The sequence below is a fragment of the Vulpes lagopus genome, chromosome 1, assembly GCF_018345385.1.
Source record: "Vulpes lagopus strain Blue_001 chromosome 1, ASM1834538v1, whole genome shotgun sequence".
Lineage (NCBI taxonomy): Eukaryota > Metazoa > Chordata > Mammalia > Carnivora > Canidae > Vulpes > Vulpes lagopus.
In genome coordinates, this window is record NC_054824.1 from 36717336 (window position 1) to 36731213 (window position 13878).

The 13878-nt window shown below is 35.6% G+C and overlaps 1 protein-coding gene across 1 annotated transcript; it reads right to left on the bottom strand.

Moving 5' to 3' along the window:
* Positions 1-3326: 3326 nt before the first annotated feature.
* LOC121496827 (protein S100-A10) lies at positions 3327-3885 on the bottom strand. The gene has a single exon (XM_041765564.1). It carries the CDS (start codon positions 3855-3857, stop codon positions 3564-3566), a length of 294 nt encoding a protein of 97 aa, XP_041621498.1. The 5' UTR covers positions 3858-3885; the 3' UTR covers positions 3327-3563.
* Positions 3886-13878: the final 9993 nt, after the last annotated feature.

The window sequence follows — 13878 nt, forward strand, 5'->3', positions numbered from 1 at the left end:
ACTGTGAAGCGGAACCATTACTTCTGGATTGTGGATACTCGAACCAGTTGTGAGACAAGCTGAAGAATTTAATAGTCTGCTTTAGTCATTTGGCTTTTGTTTCATGTTGAATTACTATGCTATATGACTTTTATTTTTTTAAGATTTTATTTATTTATTCATGAGAGACACAGAGAGAGAGAAGCAGAGACACAAGCAGAGGGAGAAGCAGGCTCCATGCAGGGAGCCTGACATGGGACTCGATCCCAGGTGTCCAGGATCATACCCTGCGCTGAAGGCAGCACTAAACCGCTGAGCCAACCAGGCTGTCCCTATGTTATATGACTTTTAATTTAAATTTTTGCAACTGACTCAGAAATCTATAATAATCTTTTTAAATACATTGCTATGCCTATACCATACAATGGAAAAAGTCCTTTCCCCAAAAAATAAAAGCTTTTACAATAGCTAGAGAAAAAACTCTGAAGTGAAATGTTTCCAGAATCTATAGAGATATAAGACAACTTTAGTTATTTTGAATAACTAGTTACAGAAAAATAAACTAGATATTATTTAATTCACTGAACACAAACTTCATCTAGAAAAATGCTTACACTGCTAATTTGATTTAGACTTTTTAAGAAATTCTCTAATTCACAAACAAGCAGCATTACGTGAAATAATAATATTGTGAATGAAAATTAATATAATTGGGCTAAATATTTAAATGGCACCAGGAGGGTATTCTTAAATATATATCTAATATTCTACATTAGACATTACTATGGGATACATATTCTTTACTTACTATAACATTATATTAACATACAACTTCTCAAATTTTAGGAAATTAATAACTTAGGAAGCTAAGTCTTTAAAGTATTCCTCTTACAGAATTGTACTACTGATAAAGCAAGTTACTCTTTAAGTTAATTATTTGAGAAGACATACAGATGGCCAACAAGTACATGAAAGCATGTATAACATCACTAATCATTAAGAAAATGAAAATCAAAACTACAAGGAAATACCATCTCACACCTGTAAGAATGGCTAGAATCAAAATTCACAAAGTAAGTGCTAGCAAGGATGTGAAGAAAAGGGAACTCTTGTGCACTGTTGGTGGGAATATAAATTGGTGTAGCCATTATGGAAAACAGTATGGAGGTTTCCCAAAAAAATTAAAGGTAGAACTACCATATAATCCAGCAATTCCGCTTCTGGGTATTTGGGAAAAAATGAAGAAAATGAAAACTGTAATTCAAAAAGATACATGCACCCCTCTATTCATTGCAGCATTATTTACAACAACCAAGATAAGCAAACAACCTAAGTGCCCATTGGTGGATGAATGAATAAAGATGTGGCAAATATATACAATAGAATACTATTCAGCCACAAAAAAGAAGAAAATTTTGCCATTTGCCACACATCAATGGACCTTGAGGGCATTATGCTAAGTAAGTCAGACAAAGACAAATACCGTATGATTTCACTTATATGTAGAATATTTTAAAAACCCACAAAAACCATATAGATACAGAACAGGCTGGTGGATGCCAGAACTGGGGGGTAGGAGGTGGGCAAATTGAGTGAGAGGGGTTAAGAGTACAAACTTCCAGTTATAAAATAAGTCATGAGGATGCAATATATATAGTATGGTGACTATAATTAATAATATTGTATTGCATATTTGAAAGTTGCTAAGAGTTAATCTTGGAAGTCCTCATCACAAGAAAAAAAATTCATAACTATGTATAGGGACAGATGTTATCTAGACTTATTGTACTAATCATTTCACAACATATACAAATATCAAATTATTATGTTGTACACCTGAAAATAATATATTGTATGTCAATTACACTCCAATTAAAAATTATTTGAAAAGCACTTTTAAAAAAGCCCCCCAAAATTGTTTCTTCCTACATTTATTTAGCTATGACAATTTCTGCATTGGGATACTCTTGACACAGCTTAATTAGATTTATTCTGAAGAATCATCAGGTATGAAACTTGTCAATGAGTCCTGGCATACATTAAAGTCAGCATTCTTTGGGAGGTATTTTCAAAGAAAAGGAACAATTTCTTTGAGGAATGTCTCTTGGCAAAAAGACTCTCAACTGTTTTATTAATCATATTCAGGAGTTTCACTTCCTTTCCATTTAGAGCAACATATTATATGCTGTTCATGTGGCAAATCTAAATAAAACTGGAGAATATGTGATGGCCAAAAATCCAGTAGTTGTAATTTTCTTAAAAACAACTGAAAAAGAAATGAAGGAAGGGGAAGGAAAGAAACTTCATACTATACTTAATCTCTGCATTTTCTAATGCTCAGGAAATAAAAATAATATCAAGTCTATCCAATACTTTGATGTATGAAAACAATAATGTAATACATGTTACTTGCAAATTGTACAAGTTAAATTGTATATAGTATGCTAACTATAAATACCACATGTTTATACAGTATTCTTCTTTTTCTATTTTTACAGTATTCTTCTTGGAAGTAAAACAGGAAGAGGATAAACAGCCTTTGGTTTTTATTCAGTTGATATTTAAATATAAAGTGACAAATCAGTGGGCTCGACCTAGTGCTGGAGTAGAAACAGGGACTGTGTTGGGCCTCTAAATCTTCCAGGCCAAGGGGAGTACGGCCCTAGCAGTGTGCTTTGCCCCCACTGTGAGACAGAAAAGAACATGTACTATATGCCTATGAGTCCACTGATTGCCTGCATCATGGGCATCTGTTGTCAGTTTTGAGGAGGTATAGTTTTTCTGAAAGTCTAGTGTGGCACATCTACCTCTTTTACAAGATCCCAAATCCAACTTTATGAAGTACAGATTGAGATTGTCCAGGATATGCATCTGCCTCTTGGTATCAGCAAGAAAATTATGAACAACCAGCTTGTTTTCTCTACAGGGCAGAGATTCTCCATCCTCTTCCATTTCTTTCCTGATAAAGATTCAGACCATCATCTAAGTCTTGTCTCCTCCTTGAAATTTCCCTAGGTTTTTCCTCTAATGCATAGAAAACCTTTGGGAGATCTGTGGGTGTATGACCCAGTCGTTTGGATTTAAACAAGTACCCCACCCTTATGATTCAGGGGCCCAAACATATATTTGAGGAATTGCTCCCTAGTAAAATTAAAAGCTTTTGCAAATTTATTATGCAGAATATTGACAAAATCTAATATGTTTTAAAATAGTTACTTCTAGCTGCTTTATTGATAATAGATTTTAGGGGGTCCAGAGTAGAATCAGGAAGTTTAGAATCAGTATGGGTTTTTTTTGTTTGTTTGTTTGTTTTTTTTTGTTGTTTTTTTTTTAGGAACTAAAAAAGGAATTTGTTTATTGAGGGTAAGAGGATGCAATAAGCAATATAAAATCAAAAGCTTATCTGGCTTTCTTTTACTGACTTTTCTTTCTCTGCTTCTCAAATGGGGGTTGGATTTCATTTGTACATTTTCTGAGGGTCCTGATCTGCTCATGGAATCCTTTATACAGGGGGAAGCTGTGGGACAGATTCCTTGAGACCCTTTGGGACACCTCACTCCGGGCAGAGTGTTGCTCAATGGTGCCTATTTCTTGCCCTTCTGCTTCATGTGTATTACAAAATAGTCATTGCATGCAATGGTGAGCCCAGCAATTAGTGAAAAGAAGCTCTGGAAGCCCACTTTGCCATCTCGGCACTGGTCGAGGTCCTTCATTATTTTGTCCACGGCCAGAGGGTCTTTTTGATTTTCCAAAAATCCTGGGAATTCTTTTTCCATGAGTACTCTCAGGTCTTCCTTTGTCAAGTATCCTTTATCCCCAGCAAACTTGTGAAACGTGAACATCATGGTTTCCATGGCATGTTCCATTTGAGATGGCATCTTGGTGAGGTCTGTTGAAACCTTGGCGCGAGGCCAAGGCCAAAAAAACCTTGGGTTTTTTTTTTGTTTTTGTTTTTTTGCAGTAATCCAGACAACAGACAATTGTGGTTCTCACATTGGTGGTTGCAGTGGAAGGTGAGATGTACTCAAATTCTGATTATTTTTGGTGATAAAGTCAACAGGAATTTCTTAACATAGTGAAAGTGGGGCGATTTTTAAACAACACTTAAATATAATGCCACAGTATTTGCCTGAAAAACTAGAAGGATGGAATGCTATTAAATGAGGTGAGGGAGGCTTCCAGTGAAATCAGTTTGTAGGGTAAAAGGAGCAGCCTGTCTTGGAAAATTAAGAGTTTGAGGTGACTGTTGAGCATTCAAGTGGAGATATCAAATAGGCAATCAGATATACAAGTCTGATATATATAGGAGAGTTTTAACCATGGAGAGTTTAGATCTTGAGGATTGTCAGTATACAGATGGCTTTTAAAGCTAAAGTAGATGAGCCAGTCCCACCACTTGATTTTTGTCATCTTTCCCTCCTGACCACAAGTATTGATCCCAGGCTACTCTTTAATAAAATTCTGCGTGCTAACGTCCACCTCTGAGCTCACATCCAAATTTAGCTTTCCTTGATTTAGTTAAAACATGTCTAAAATAAGATCTGCCCATATCTTTTGTTTGCTTCTTACCAGTAAAAGACTCAAAATTCTATAGTCTTTCATTTTAATTCTTTCTTCCTTCCTTCCTTTCCTTTCCTTTCCTAATATTCATTGAAAACCTACAATGTGGGACACCTGGATGGCTCAGTGGTTGAGCGCTTGCCTTCAGCCCAGGACATGATCCCAGAGTCCCAGGATCGAGTCCTGCATCAGGCCCCCTGCATGGAGCCTGCTTCTGTCTCTGCCTATGTCTCTGCCTCTCTCTCTCTCTCTCTCTTTTTATCTCTGTGTCTCTCATGAATAAATAAAATCTTAAAAAAAAAAAGAAAATCTACAATGTGCTCATTACCTTTCTAGATACTAAAATACTAAGAGTTTCTTACTAGTAACCAACTAAATGAGTTGTAAAGTCTTCATATAAACTAAAACTAGAACATGGGTTTAATTGAGGCATCACATTGTGTAGTCTACTAAAGATTCTGATACCACGCATCACTTTACACAACTCATATTTGGCACTCAAATTTTCAGAGAACAGGATTTTCCATAATGTGGGAGATGAACTTTTTATTATCATGAATTTTCAGTGTTTTCCTCCATTGTTGGTGATTACCAATTGCTGCTAGATATTTGTAGAATTAAGGCTATATTTCTTACTTACCATTTTGACTTGTTTCATTTTTATTATCTCCAATTCTTTGTTTATTCACTAGCAAATAAAGCCATCAAAGTAAGTAGCTGATGAATTATTTGCATTGTAGTCAAAAAGACTTGAGAACCATTGGTAAGATACAATTACTGATGGACTAAGAGGCCACCTACCTAGTATAATTTCAGGGGAAATTTATAACCCAACATATCTGCTGTAAATTAGGTACAACATTACATATTTTAAAATGCATTACTTCAAGTAGAGCATGCCTATTATATCCTTTTTACACAGAAAAAAAAAAAACAAAAAAAAAAAGACAAATACTTTGGACTACTGCTTAGAGAAAATGGCTTCATCGTCTTGCATTCCAAAGTAATATCTATCTATGAACAAGGTGGCTGAAGAGGTAAATTTAGAGAGTTTAAGGGAAGAGTTAAATGATAGTTGAACATGTTTACTCCAAAGAAGCTCTTTTGAACCCTAAGGGCAGTTTTTGGGAACCATGTTCAAAGGAGCTACTCTATGGGCCTGTGGGATCAGAAAGTTCCATAGAGTCTTGCCTTCCTACTTCCCACGCCCTGTCTCCATGGCTCTCAGCTCTTCAGCATCATTATGTCTTGATCTCCTGACTCTAGATGCCTACATCATGAAATCCCAGAGAAATTGTTAAGAATTCCAGGTTCATAACCCTAAATTTAAGATTGGAACTCAGTCTCCCACTTAGTCTAGAGAAGGAAATCAGAGAGTCAATGTGAGACAAAAGTAAGGACAGCTTGGTGAGGAGTCAAACTGGAGTAAACCACACAAGCAAAATGGAAGAATGAGCTATTGGTGCAACAAGGTGGCAAGAAGCCAGGATAATGGTACAGCAAAAGGATGAAAAGAACAAGAGAATACAGGCAGGTATAAAAGTCTCTGAGACCACAGGGACAAATTTTCCTAAGGGAATGTGTAAGGGATTGATCATTTTCCACCTTTGAAACAAAAATGTTTTTGGGTATGACTTTGAACACACCAAGAACAAAGGTGAACTTCTTACACTTGTGGTTTTCTCTTTTTTTTTTTTTTTTAAATGCTAAGAGATGCTAAGTTTAATTTAAAAAAAAACCAACAAAGTATTATCTTTGAAATATTTAATTTAAAACAGAAATCTCAAAGATAGGGAATACCAAAAAGACTGCTGGTGGGTTCTATTTAAAGTCTGTGGGACTTACAGTTTATGAGTTCAGTATTTGTCAACATCAATTTCAACTGAAGACCTGTTTGATGGTGCTCTTGAAAAGTTGTAGCCACTGAAAGACAGTGCCTCAATAACACCCACATCTGCTCCTGGTCCAATGTGGAACACTCTTTACATGCACCAAATGCCTGACATCTTTAGGAAACCTGTTTCTTCATAGAAAGGGAAATCTGGCCCTTGTGAAGGCAGCAGTAAGTAAAAAAAATAAAATAAAATCTGTCAGGTGGCTTGTCATCAGTGTTTTTCCTTCCCAGAATTTCTTTCAACTTGTGCCTGATCCAGGAATCCCATTATCCTCCCCATAGCTTGCCTATTATTGTCCTCCCTATTGATACAGAACTAACAGTATCTTACATCCTCAGAGACCCAGTTATCAGTTCCAAAGATTTCAGCCAGTAAACTATTGGCATCTGTAGGCTGAGTTAAAGATTGCTATAGTACCTCTCAACTTAAATTACAAAATAAATAAATTCCTTTTCCCATGTTCCCCTCCACATTTTGTAGAAAAGCTTCTCAAGGCCTAATTTCTTTTCAATTTTCTCTCGAATCCACTCCAATAAGCTTCTGTTCCTTACTACTTCACCAGTTCACTCCAAAATGCCAAATCCAATGGGCGAGTCTCCATTCTCATTTTATGTGACATAAACAACTTCTAATATGGTTGATCCACTTCCTCCTCCTAGAAAATTTATCTCATTTTCCATCCAGGACACCACTGTTTTTTAGTTTTTCCCACCAGCCTCTCCTTCTCAATCTCTTTTGCTGGTTCCTCTTTATCTTCTTGACAAACAATAAAGTACTTCATCTCCTAAACAATAAAGTACTTTGAGGTCTCAGGCCTTGGAACTCTTCTTTTTGAGGGTTACTTCTAGAATGATTTCATCCAGTCATAGCAGTAAATACTGTCTACACTCTGATGACTTTCAATTTTATCACTTCTGCCTGAATGTGACTCTGAAATCAAACCTTAAATATTCAAGTGCATTTTTCATGTCTCCTCTTGGATTTCTAATAATCATCTTACCACATCTAGAAGAAATGTCTTAATTTTCCCCAAAATCTTCTCTTTAAGCCTCCCCATTTTGGTAATAGAAATTACATTTTTCTCATTGGTCAAGGGTTACATGTGTCTCTTTCCTTCTCTCACACTCTACATCCAGTCTAACCTCAAGTCAGCTACACTTCCTGAATGTGTCCAGAATTCAATCACTTCTCACCACTTCCACTACTCCCACTCTGGTTCAAACCACCAACATCTCTTACCTGCATTCTTATAACAGTCTCTTAACTGTTACTGTTCCTCCCACTTCTGCCTCCTTATATTCTGCATACAGAAATCCCCTAGACACTCAAAATCACAGCAGATCAAAATTCCATTCAAAATGTTATAATGACTTCCCATTGCATCGAGAATAAGGACCAAAATTCTTACCATAACTTATCAGATCATGTTCCATAGCCCATCTGACCTGACGTCCTCCCCCTCTATTTGTTTCCTATGGTGTAGTCACACTGACACTGGTTTCCTTCCTCTTTCTCAAATACAGTTCTGTTTAAGGACCTTTGAACTTGATTGCTCCCTCTGCCTGGAGCAGTCTTCCCGCAAATACCAGATTGGCTCAATCTCACTTTATTCAGCTCTCACCCCTCATCTTGTCAGGGCAGTCACTCTATAGTAGAGCAACCTCCTTTTTTTATTCTTTTTTTTTTTTTTTCCACAGAGTGAAGTTTATTCCCGACAAAGTTTCCCTCCCCCATCCCCAGCCCGGGACAGGGACAGACAGCTGGGGTGAAGATGGGGGGGCCTCTGAGAAAAGGGGAAGGGCCCTGGTCCCCCAGGCCATGCCTTGTCTGGCTCCCCCAGCCCGGCTGAGTCCACTGCACCTCCCTGCCCAGCCCTTGGGAGAGGGGAGGGAGCGCCGGCTCCTGGGTGGTTCCAAAGTGGAGTGTGAAAATAGAGAGATATATATATTTATACGCAGTGGGCTCCTTTCTTATTAACTTTCTGTCTCCTTCATCCTGCTTTACCTTTCTTCAGAAGTTTTATCACTGTCTGGCATATTTAATATAAGTAATTCCTGATTATCTATCCTACCCTCACTGGAATGGAAGCTCCAAGGTAAAATTTTGTCTCTATGTTTCACTGTTTCACTCTGTATCCAGAGTACTTAGAATAGTTTCTGGGGCTATACAGAAGATACTTAACAAATGAGCTTTTTGTTATGAGCTTAACTATTTAATTAGATAAATAATAAGTGTATTTATAGAGTCTTTTTAATGCCAGTTAGAATCACTTCTTTCCTTCCTGATGCTGTCTCCCAAATCCAGCTGCTAGTATCCCGGTCTGCTCGTGCTGACTCAGGTGAGCATGCTAGTTCCTCAAATATTCCCCAGGAATATTTCTTCATAGCATGGAATAGAAAAGAAAAAAATAAATTTGGATTTACCTGTTTAATCATCAAACTGATCCAATCCTTATGCTAGATACTAGGGATCCAGAGATGAAAGCTTTAGAAAACAAATCATAAACTTTCAGTTGGGTAAGAAAGATAAAACAGTAATTTCAGTATGTTATTCAAAGTCCCGTAACAGAGAGCGTAAAGAGTTGAATGAGAATACAAAACAGAGCCCGAAACCTTAGTGAGGTACAGGGATACGGGAAATGAAAACATTTCAAAAGTTACGAAGCTTGCCAGGTAACAGGAGATGGACACTCCAGGTATAATACATAACGTGTGGATAGTCTTCAGGGCATGAAGAAGACTGCAGAGCTGGAAATAAGCTAAAGAAATAGACAAGGATCAGGTCAGCAAGAATGTACATGCTATGATGAAAGAGTATATATTTTATATTGAAGTTGACAGGGAGCCACTGAAGGGATTTAAGCAAAGGAATGCAATGACTAGGATCTAGTCCTGGCCCCGCCCCTCACTGACTAAGATTTAGGCCAAATTTTTTGATGCAGGTGCCTATCCAATTTTTTCAGCCAAAGAAAGTCTTTGTTCAAACAAAGGGTATCCAGAACTAACACATAAATCAGATTAAACAGAACACTCTGGTTGAAGACTGACCTGTTTGACTCTTTACTCTTTTTAGCAGTGTCTGAAGCCCCTCCATGACATCCTCAGAGCTCCATGGATTACATGGCACAAAAACCACTGACTACATACTTGTTTCCTCATCTGTGCCAAAATCCATAATCTCTAGAAAGCTTAGAATATGGTTTTTCTATACAGCCTTACACAGTTGATGTTCCCCTAACAACATTCTAAAGCAATCTTTTTTAGGTCATTTGATTGTGGCAAAACGTGTCAAAATTATACTTTCATTTTTCCTCAAAAGAGCTTGCCCCAGGTCAAAAATATCCTTCCAGAGAATGACTTTTATATGAAAAAGAGATATATCCAAATAATATTGTTATACTAAGTATAGGAACCTCAAGGCATCTTAACCAGCAGTACATGCTAAAGCCTAACTAAAAATATAGGACCATTAACTAGCAGTACTATAAATCAATAGGAATACTAAATACCAAAGTTATGCTTCAAAACCTAAAGTTCTTAAATATGTTATCAGAAAAGACTAGACAATGAGATTTTGTTGCCTTCATGTCTATTCTTCTCAGGTACTGCACCCTAGATATCATCCTTTAATGAAAGCCTTCTTTCTCCTCATTTTATTCCATAACTAATAGAAATCTCTTGCTATATGACTTTACGAGTTTAGTTAACACCACCCTGGAGAAGAACTTTAGTTTATCTAATATAAAAGGTGAAGAACAGAAATTTTTGAGAGAAAATTATGAGACTGCTAAGGAAAAATAAGTCAATCGTGGTTTAGCATTTCAGAACATAAGCAAAACTTAAGTGGGGAAAAAAGAAGTATTTTAAGTTTAAGAATTCAAAATTCTATAGGATTCAAGACTTGAAATTTATACTCACAAATAAGGTACATGTATTAAGGCAGAATAAAAGCCACCCAAAGATATTCATCTCCTAATCCCTAAAACCTGTGAATATGATACCTCACTTGTCAGTTAAGCATCCTGAGATGGATAGGTTATCCTGGATTATCTTGATAATCACAATATAATCACAATAGCCTTTATGATTAAGAAAGAGGCAGGCAGCAGGTTTAGAGTCAGAAAGGGGGTTGATATGGAACAGAGGGTCAAAGCCAGAAAATCCTGTTTCTGGTTTTGTAGATAGAAGAAGGCATCATAAGTCAAGGACCATAGGTAGCCTCAGAAAGTTTTTGGAAAAGACAAGGAAACAGATGGCACTGCTGACCCATTTTGGATTTCTAACTGCTAAATAATTAATTTGTGTTGTTAAATCACTAAATTTGTGGTAATCTATTGATAGAACAATAGAAAACCAATACAGATTTTGGTACTGAGAATGAGTATGTAACTATGTAGAAGAGCTTTGGAATTAGGCAATGGTAGAGCCTGGGAGAATTTTGAGGAGCATGCTAAAAAAAAATAAAATAAAATAAAAAACTAGAAATCATTGAACATACTGTTGTAGAAATATGGTTAAAGGCACTGCTGATGAAGTCTCAGAATGAAGTAAACAGCATGAGAGAGAAAGCTTATGCCATCTTAGGGAACTTCTTCAGGTAGAAATAAAAACATTCCAAACAGAAACACAGAAATGTGTTTGTAAGGATTGAAGAGAAATGGAAAGCATAAATGTGAGTAAATATAAACAGATTTAACTAACAAATTATAATAGAATGTCTAATGTAGTTTAAAATGTATGTAGAAATAAAATCTATGCCAACAATGTAAAAAAAGAGAATTGGAATAAAGGGAGTGAAAGCGTTCCAGAGTTTTAGCACTACTGTAGAAGTAGAAATGTGATCATTTGTTATGAGGTAAGGACAAATATTTGTAATAATTTAGTAACAACTGAAGAAAACTAAACACTAGTTTTTAAGAAGTGTCACTAATAAAAAAAAAAGAAGTGTCACTAATAAATTAATAGTAGGAAAAGTTAAATAATAAAATTTATTTTATTAATTCAAAAGAAGAAAGCAAAACAGAGAAAATAAAACATAAAACAAGTAGGTCAAATAGAAAACAATTAAGATGGTAGGTAAAAATCCAGCTGTGTTAATTAGTGTATAAATGTAAGTAGATTGAATGCTGAACTTAAAATACTAGTATTTTCAGACAGATTAAGAAAAACCTATATGCTGCATGCCAGAAATACCCCTTAAAGACAAATTTTTAAAGTAAAAGAATAGAAAAAATATACTCTGTATGTGAGAACCAAAAGAAAGTTAATGTAACCACCCTATTAGACAATGAATATTTTAATTATTTAAGTATTATTAGAGGTAAAGATAGACATTTCATAATAACAAGGCAACATGAAGTGGCTAATCCACCAGAGAGATAAAACAGCTCTAAATCTGTGTGTGTTCTCAATAACATAAAAGGAAAAAAAATTGACAGAATGAGAGGAACAGTAGACACATCCTAAATCATACAAGGGATTTTATACTTTCATTAATAGATGATGGAGCAAGCAGACCAAAAATCAATAGAGATATAAGCCTAAAAGTACAATTCATATATTTCATCTAAGTAACATATATATAACATTCCATCAAACTATGACCAAATTAACTTTTTGCAACTACACATGGATAAGCAGCCAAAATTAATGCTATTAATGCTGATACAATGAAGTCCTGACAAATTTCAAAGATTGAGGTCATGTATTATATGTTCTTTGTGTGCAAAGGAATTAAACTAGAAATAAAGACAAAAAGATAACAAGAAAGTTGCCAAATATTTGGAAATTTAAGAAATACTATTACAAAGAGCCCATATATAAATGAATGTATGAAATCAAAATTTTAAATTTAATCAGAGTTGAATTATACTGAAGTTAAAACATATTGAAAATAGTAGACCATGGCACAATCCAATGAGAGATGAAATTATCCAAAGTCCAGTATCTTGGAACAAAGAGAAACTAAACAAAGGGGCTACACAGCTAGGCATCGCCAAGAAGTGTAGGCGTGAAGGTGAAGCCCTAGCCTGGGTTAGCTCTAGGTTTTCTTATCGTAAAATGTAAAGTATGTGGAAGCAAGAAAGGGAAAACAACTCTAAACCAATCACAAGAGGGGCAGCAGAGACCTGCAGTGGTGAACATACACTAGCAGGCTGCAGGAGGAGAACTAACCTCAACAGACCTGGCTATCTTGTCCACCACCATGACTGTTTTCAGCTTGTACTGTTCTCAGTACCGACCAATGGCAGGAATAATGGGCTTTTTGCCACACGCATAAAGTGGTTCCAGTTATGCCTGTCCCTGTTCTTACTGTTTCTCTTACCAGCTCAGGTTCTGCTCTCCCGCAGTAGACTGTATCTAAACTAGTACTCAGAAGAAAATGTAATGCTTAGGGCCCAACATCAATTCTCAAGCATGTTTCTCAGGCACCTTGAAAAAGGATAGAAAACCAAATCAAAGAGAGTATAAAAAACAATAATAAATATAAGAGCAAATATCAATATTATGCACAGAAAAAAATCAATAATCACAGTTACTTTCAAAAGATTAATACTGTTGAAATATTCCTAATAGGATTGATCTGGAAGGAGAGACATAAATCATCAGGCCTGTAAAAGGGCACATCTGTACATATAATATCTAGTCACTTAAAAAGATAATCAGAATATTATAAACACCTTTATACCAGTAGAAAACTTTAGATAAAATGGACAGAATCCTTGAAAAATACAAATTACCAAAATACAAAATAAAATATGTGATTATTCTACCATCTATTAAAGAAAGAAAATCTGTTCCTAAGTACCTTTCCACAAAGAAAGCCTTAAAACCAGATAGCATCACTGGTGAAATCTATGCAATTCTTTTATTTAAGGAAAATATAATGCCAATCTTATGCAATCTCTTCCAGAAAACAGAAAAAGACACGAACACTTCCCAACTTTTTTTTAGGAGGCTATCATAATTTTGATACCCAAACTTGACAAGAACATTGCTAGAAAGGAAATTTGCAGATCCATTTCTCATGAACATAATATAAACACTAAACTGCTGAACAAAATATTAGCAAATTGAAAGCAGTGATATATAATAAGAATATACTACAACCATGAGAGAATTAGCCCAGGAACATATGGTTGTATTAACACTCAAAAATAAGTCAATGTTAAAAAACAAAAAACAAACCCTCAGAGTTAATTCATTACGTAACTGTTAACAAGGAAAAGACATATACCTAAGTATTTACAGAATAAAAATATCTGACCAAAGTTGATACCCATTCATTGTAAAAACTCTTAGCAATGTAGAACAAAACTTCTTAATATGATAAAGACCTTCCGAAAACAATCTACAGCAAACATATTTGATGGTGAAATATTGAAAGCTTTCCACCTGAGATGTGGAAAGAGGGACAACGATAATGCTAACATCACTTCTAATCA

Excerpts from the sequence above, each read along its gene's own strand:
- LOC121496827 (XM_041765564.1), bottom strand. The coding sequence starts at position 3,857 with ATGCCATCTCAAATGGAACATGCCATGGAAACCATGATGTTCACGTTT.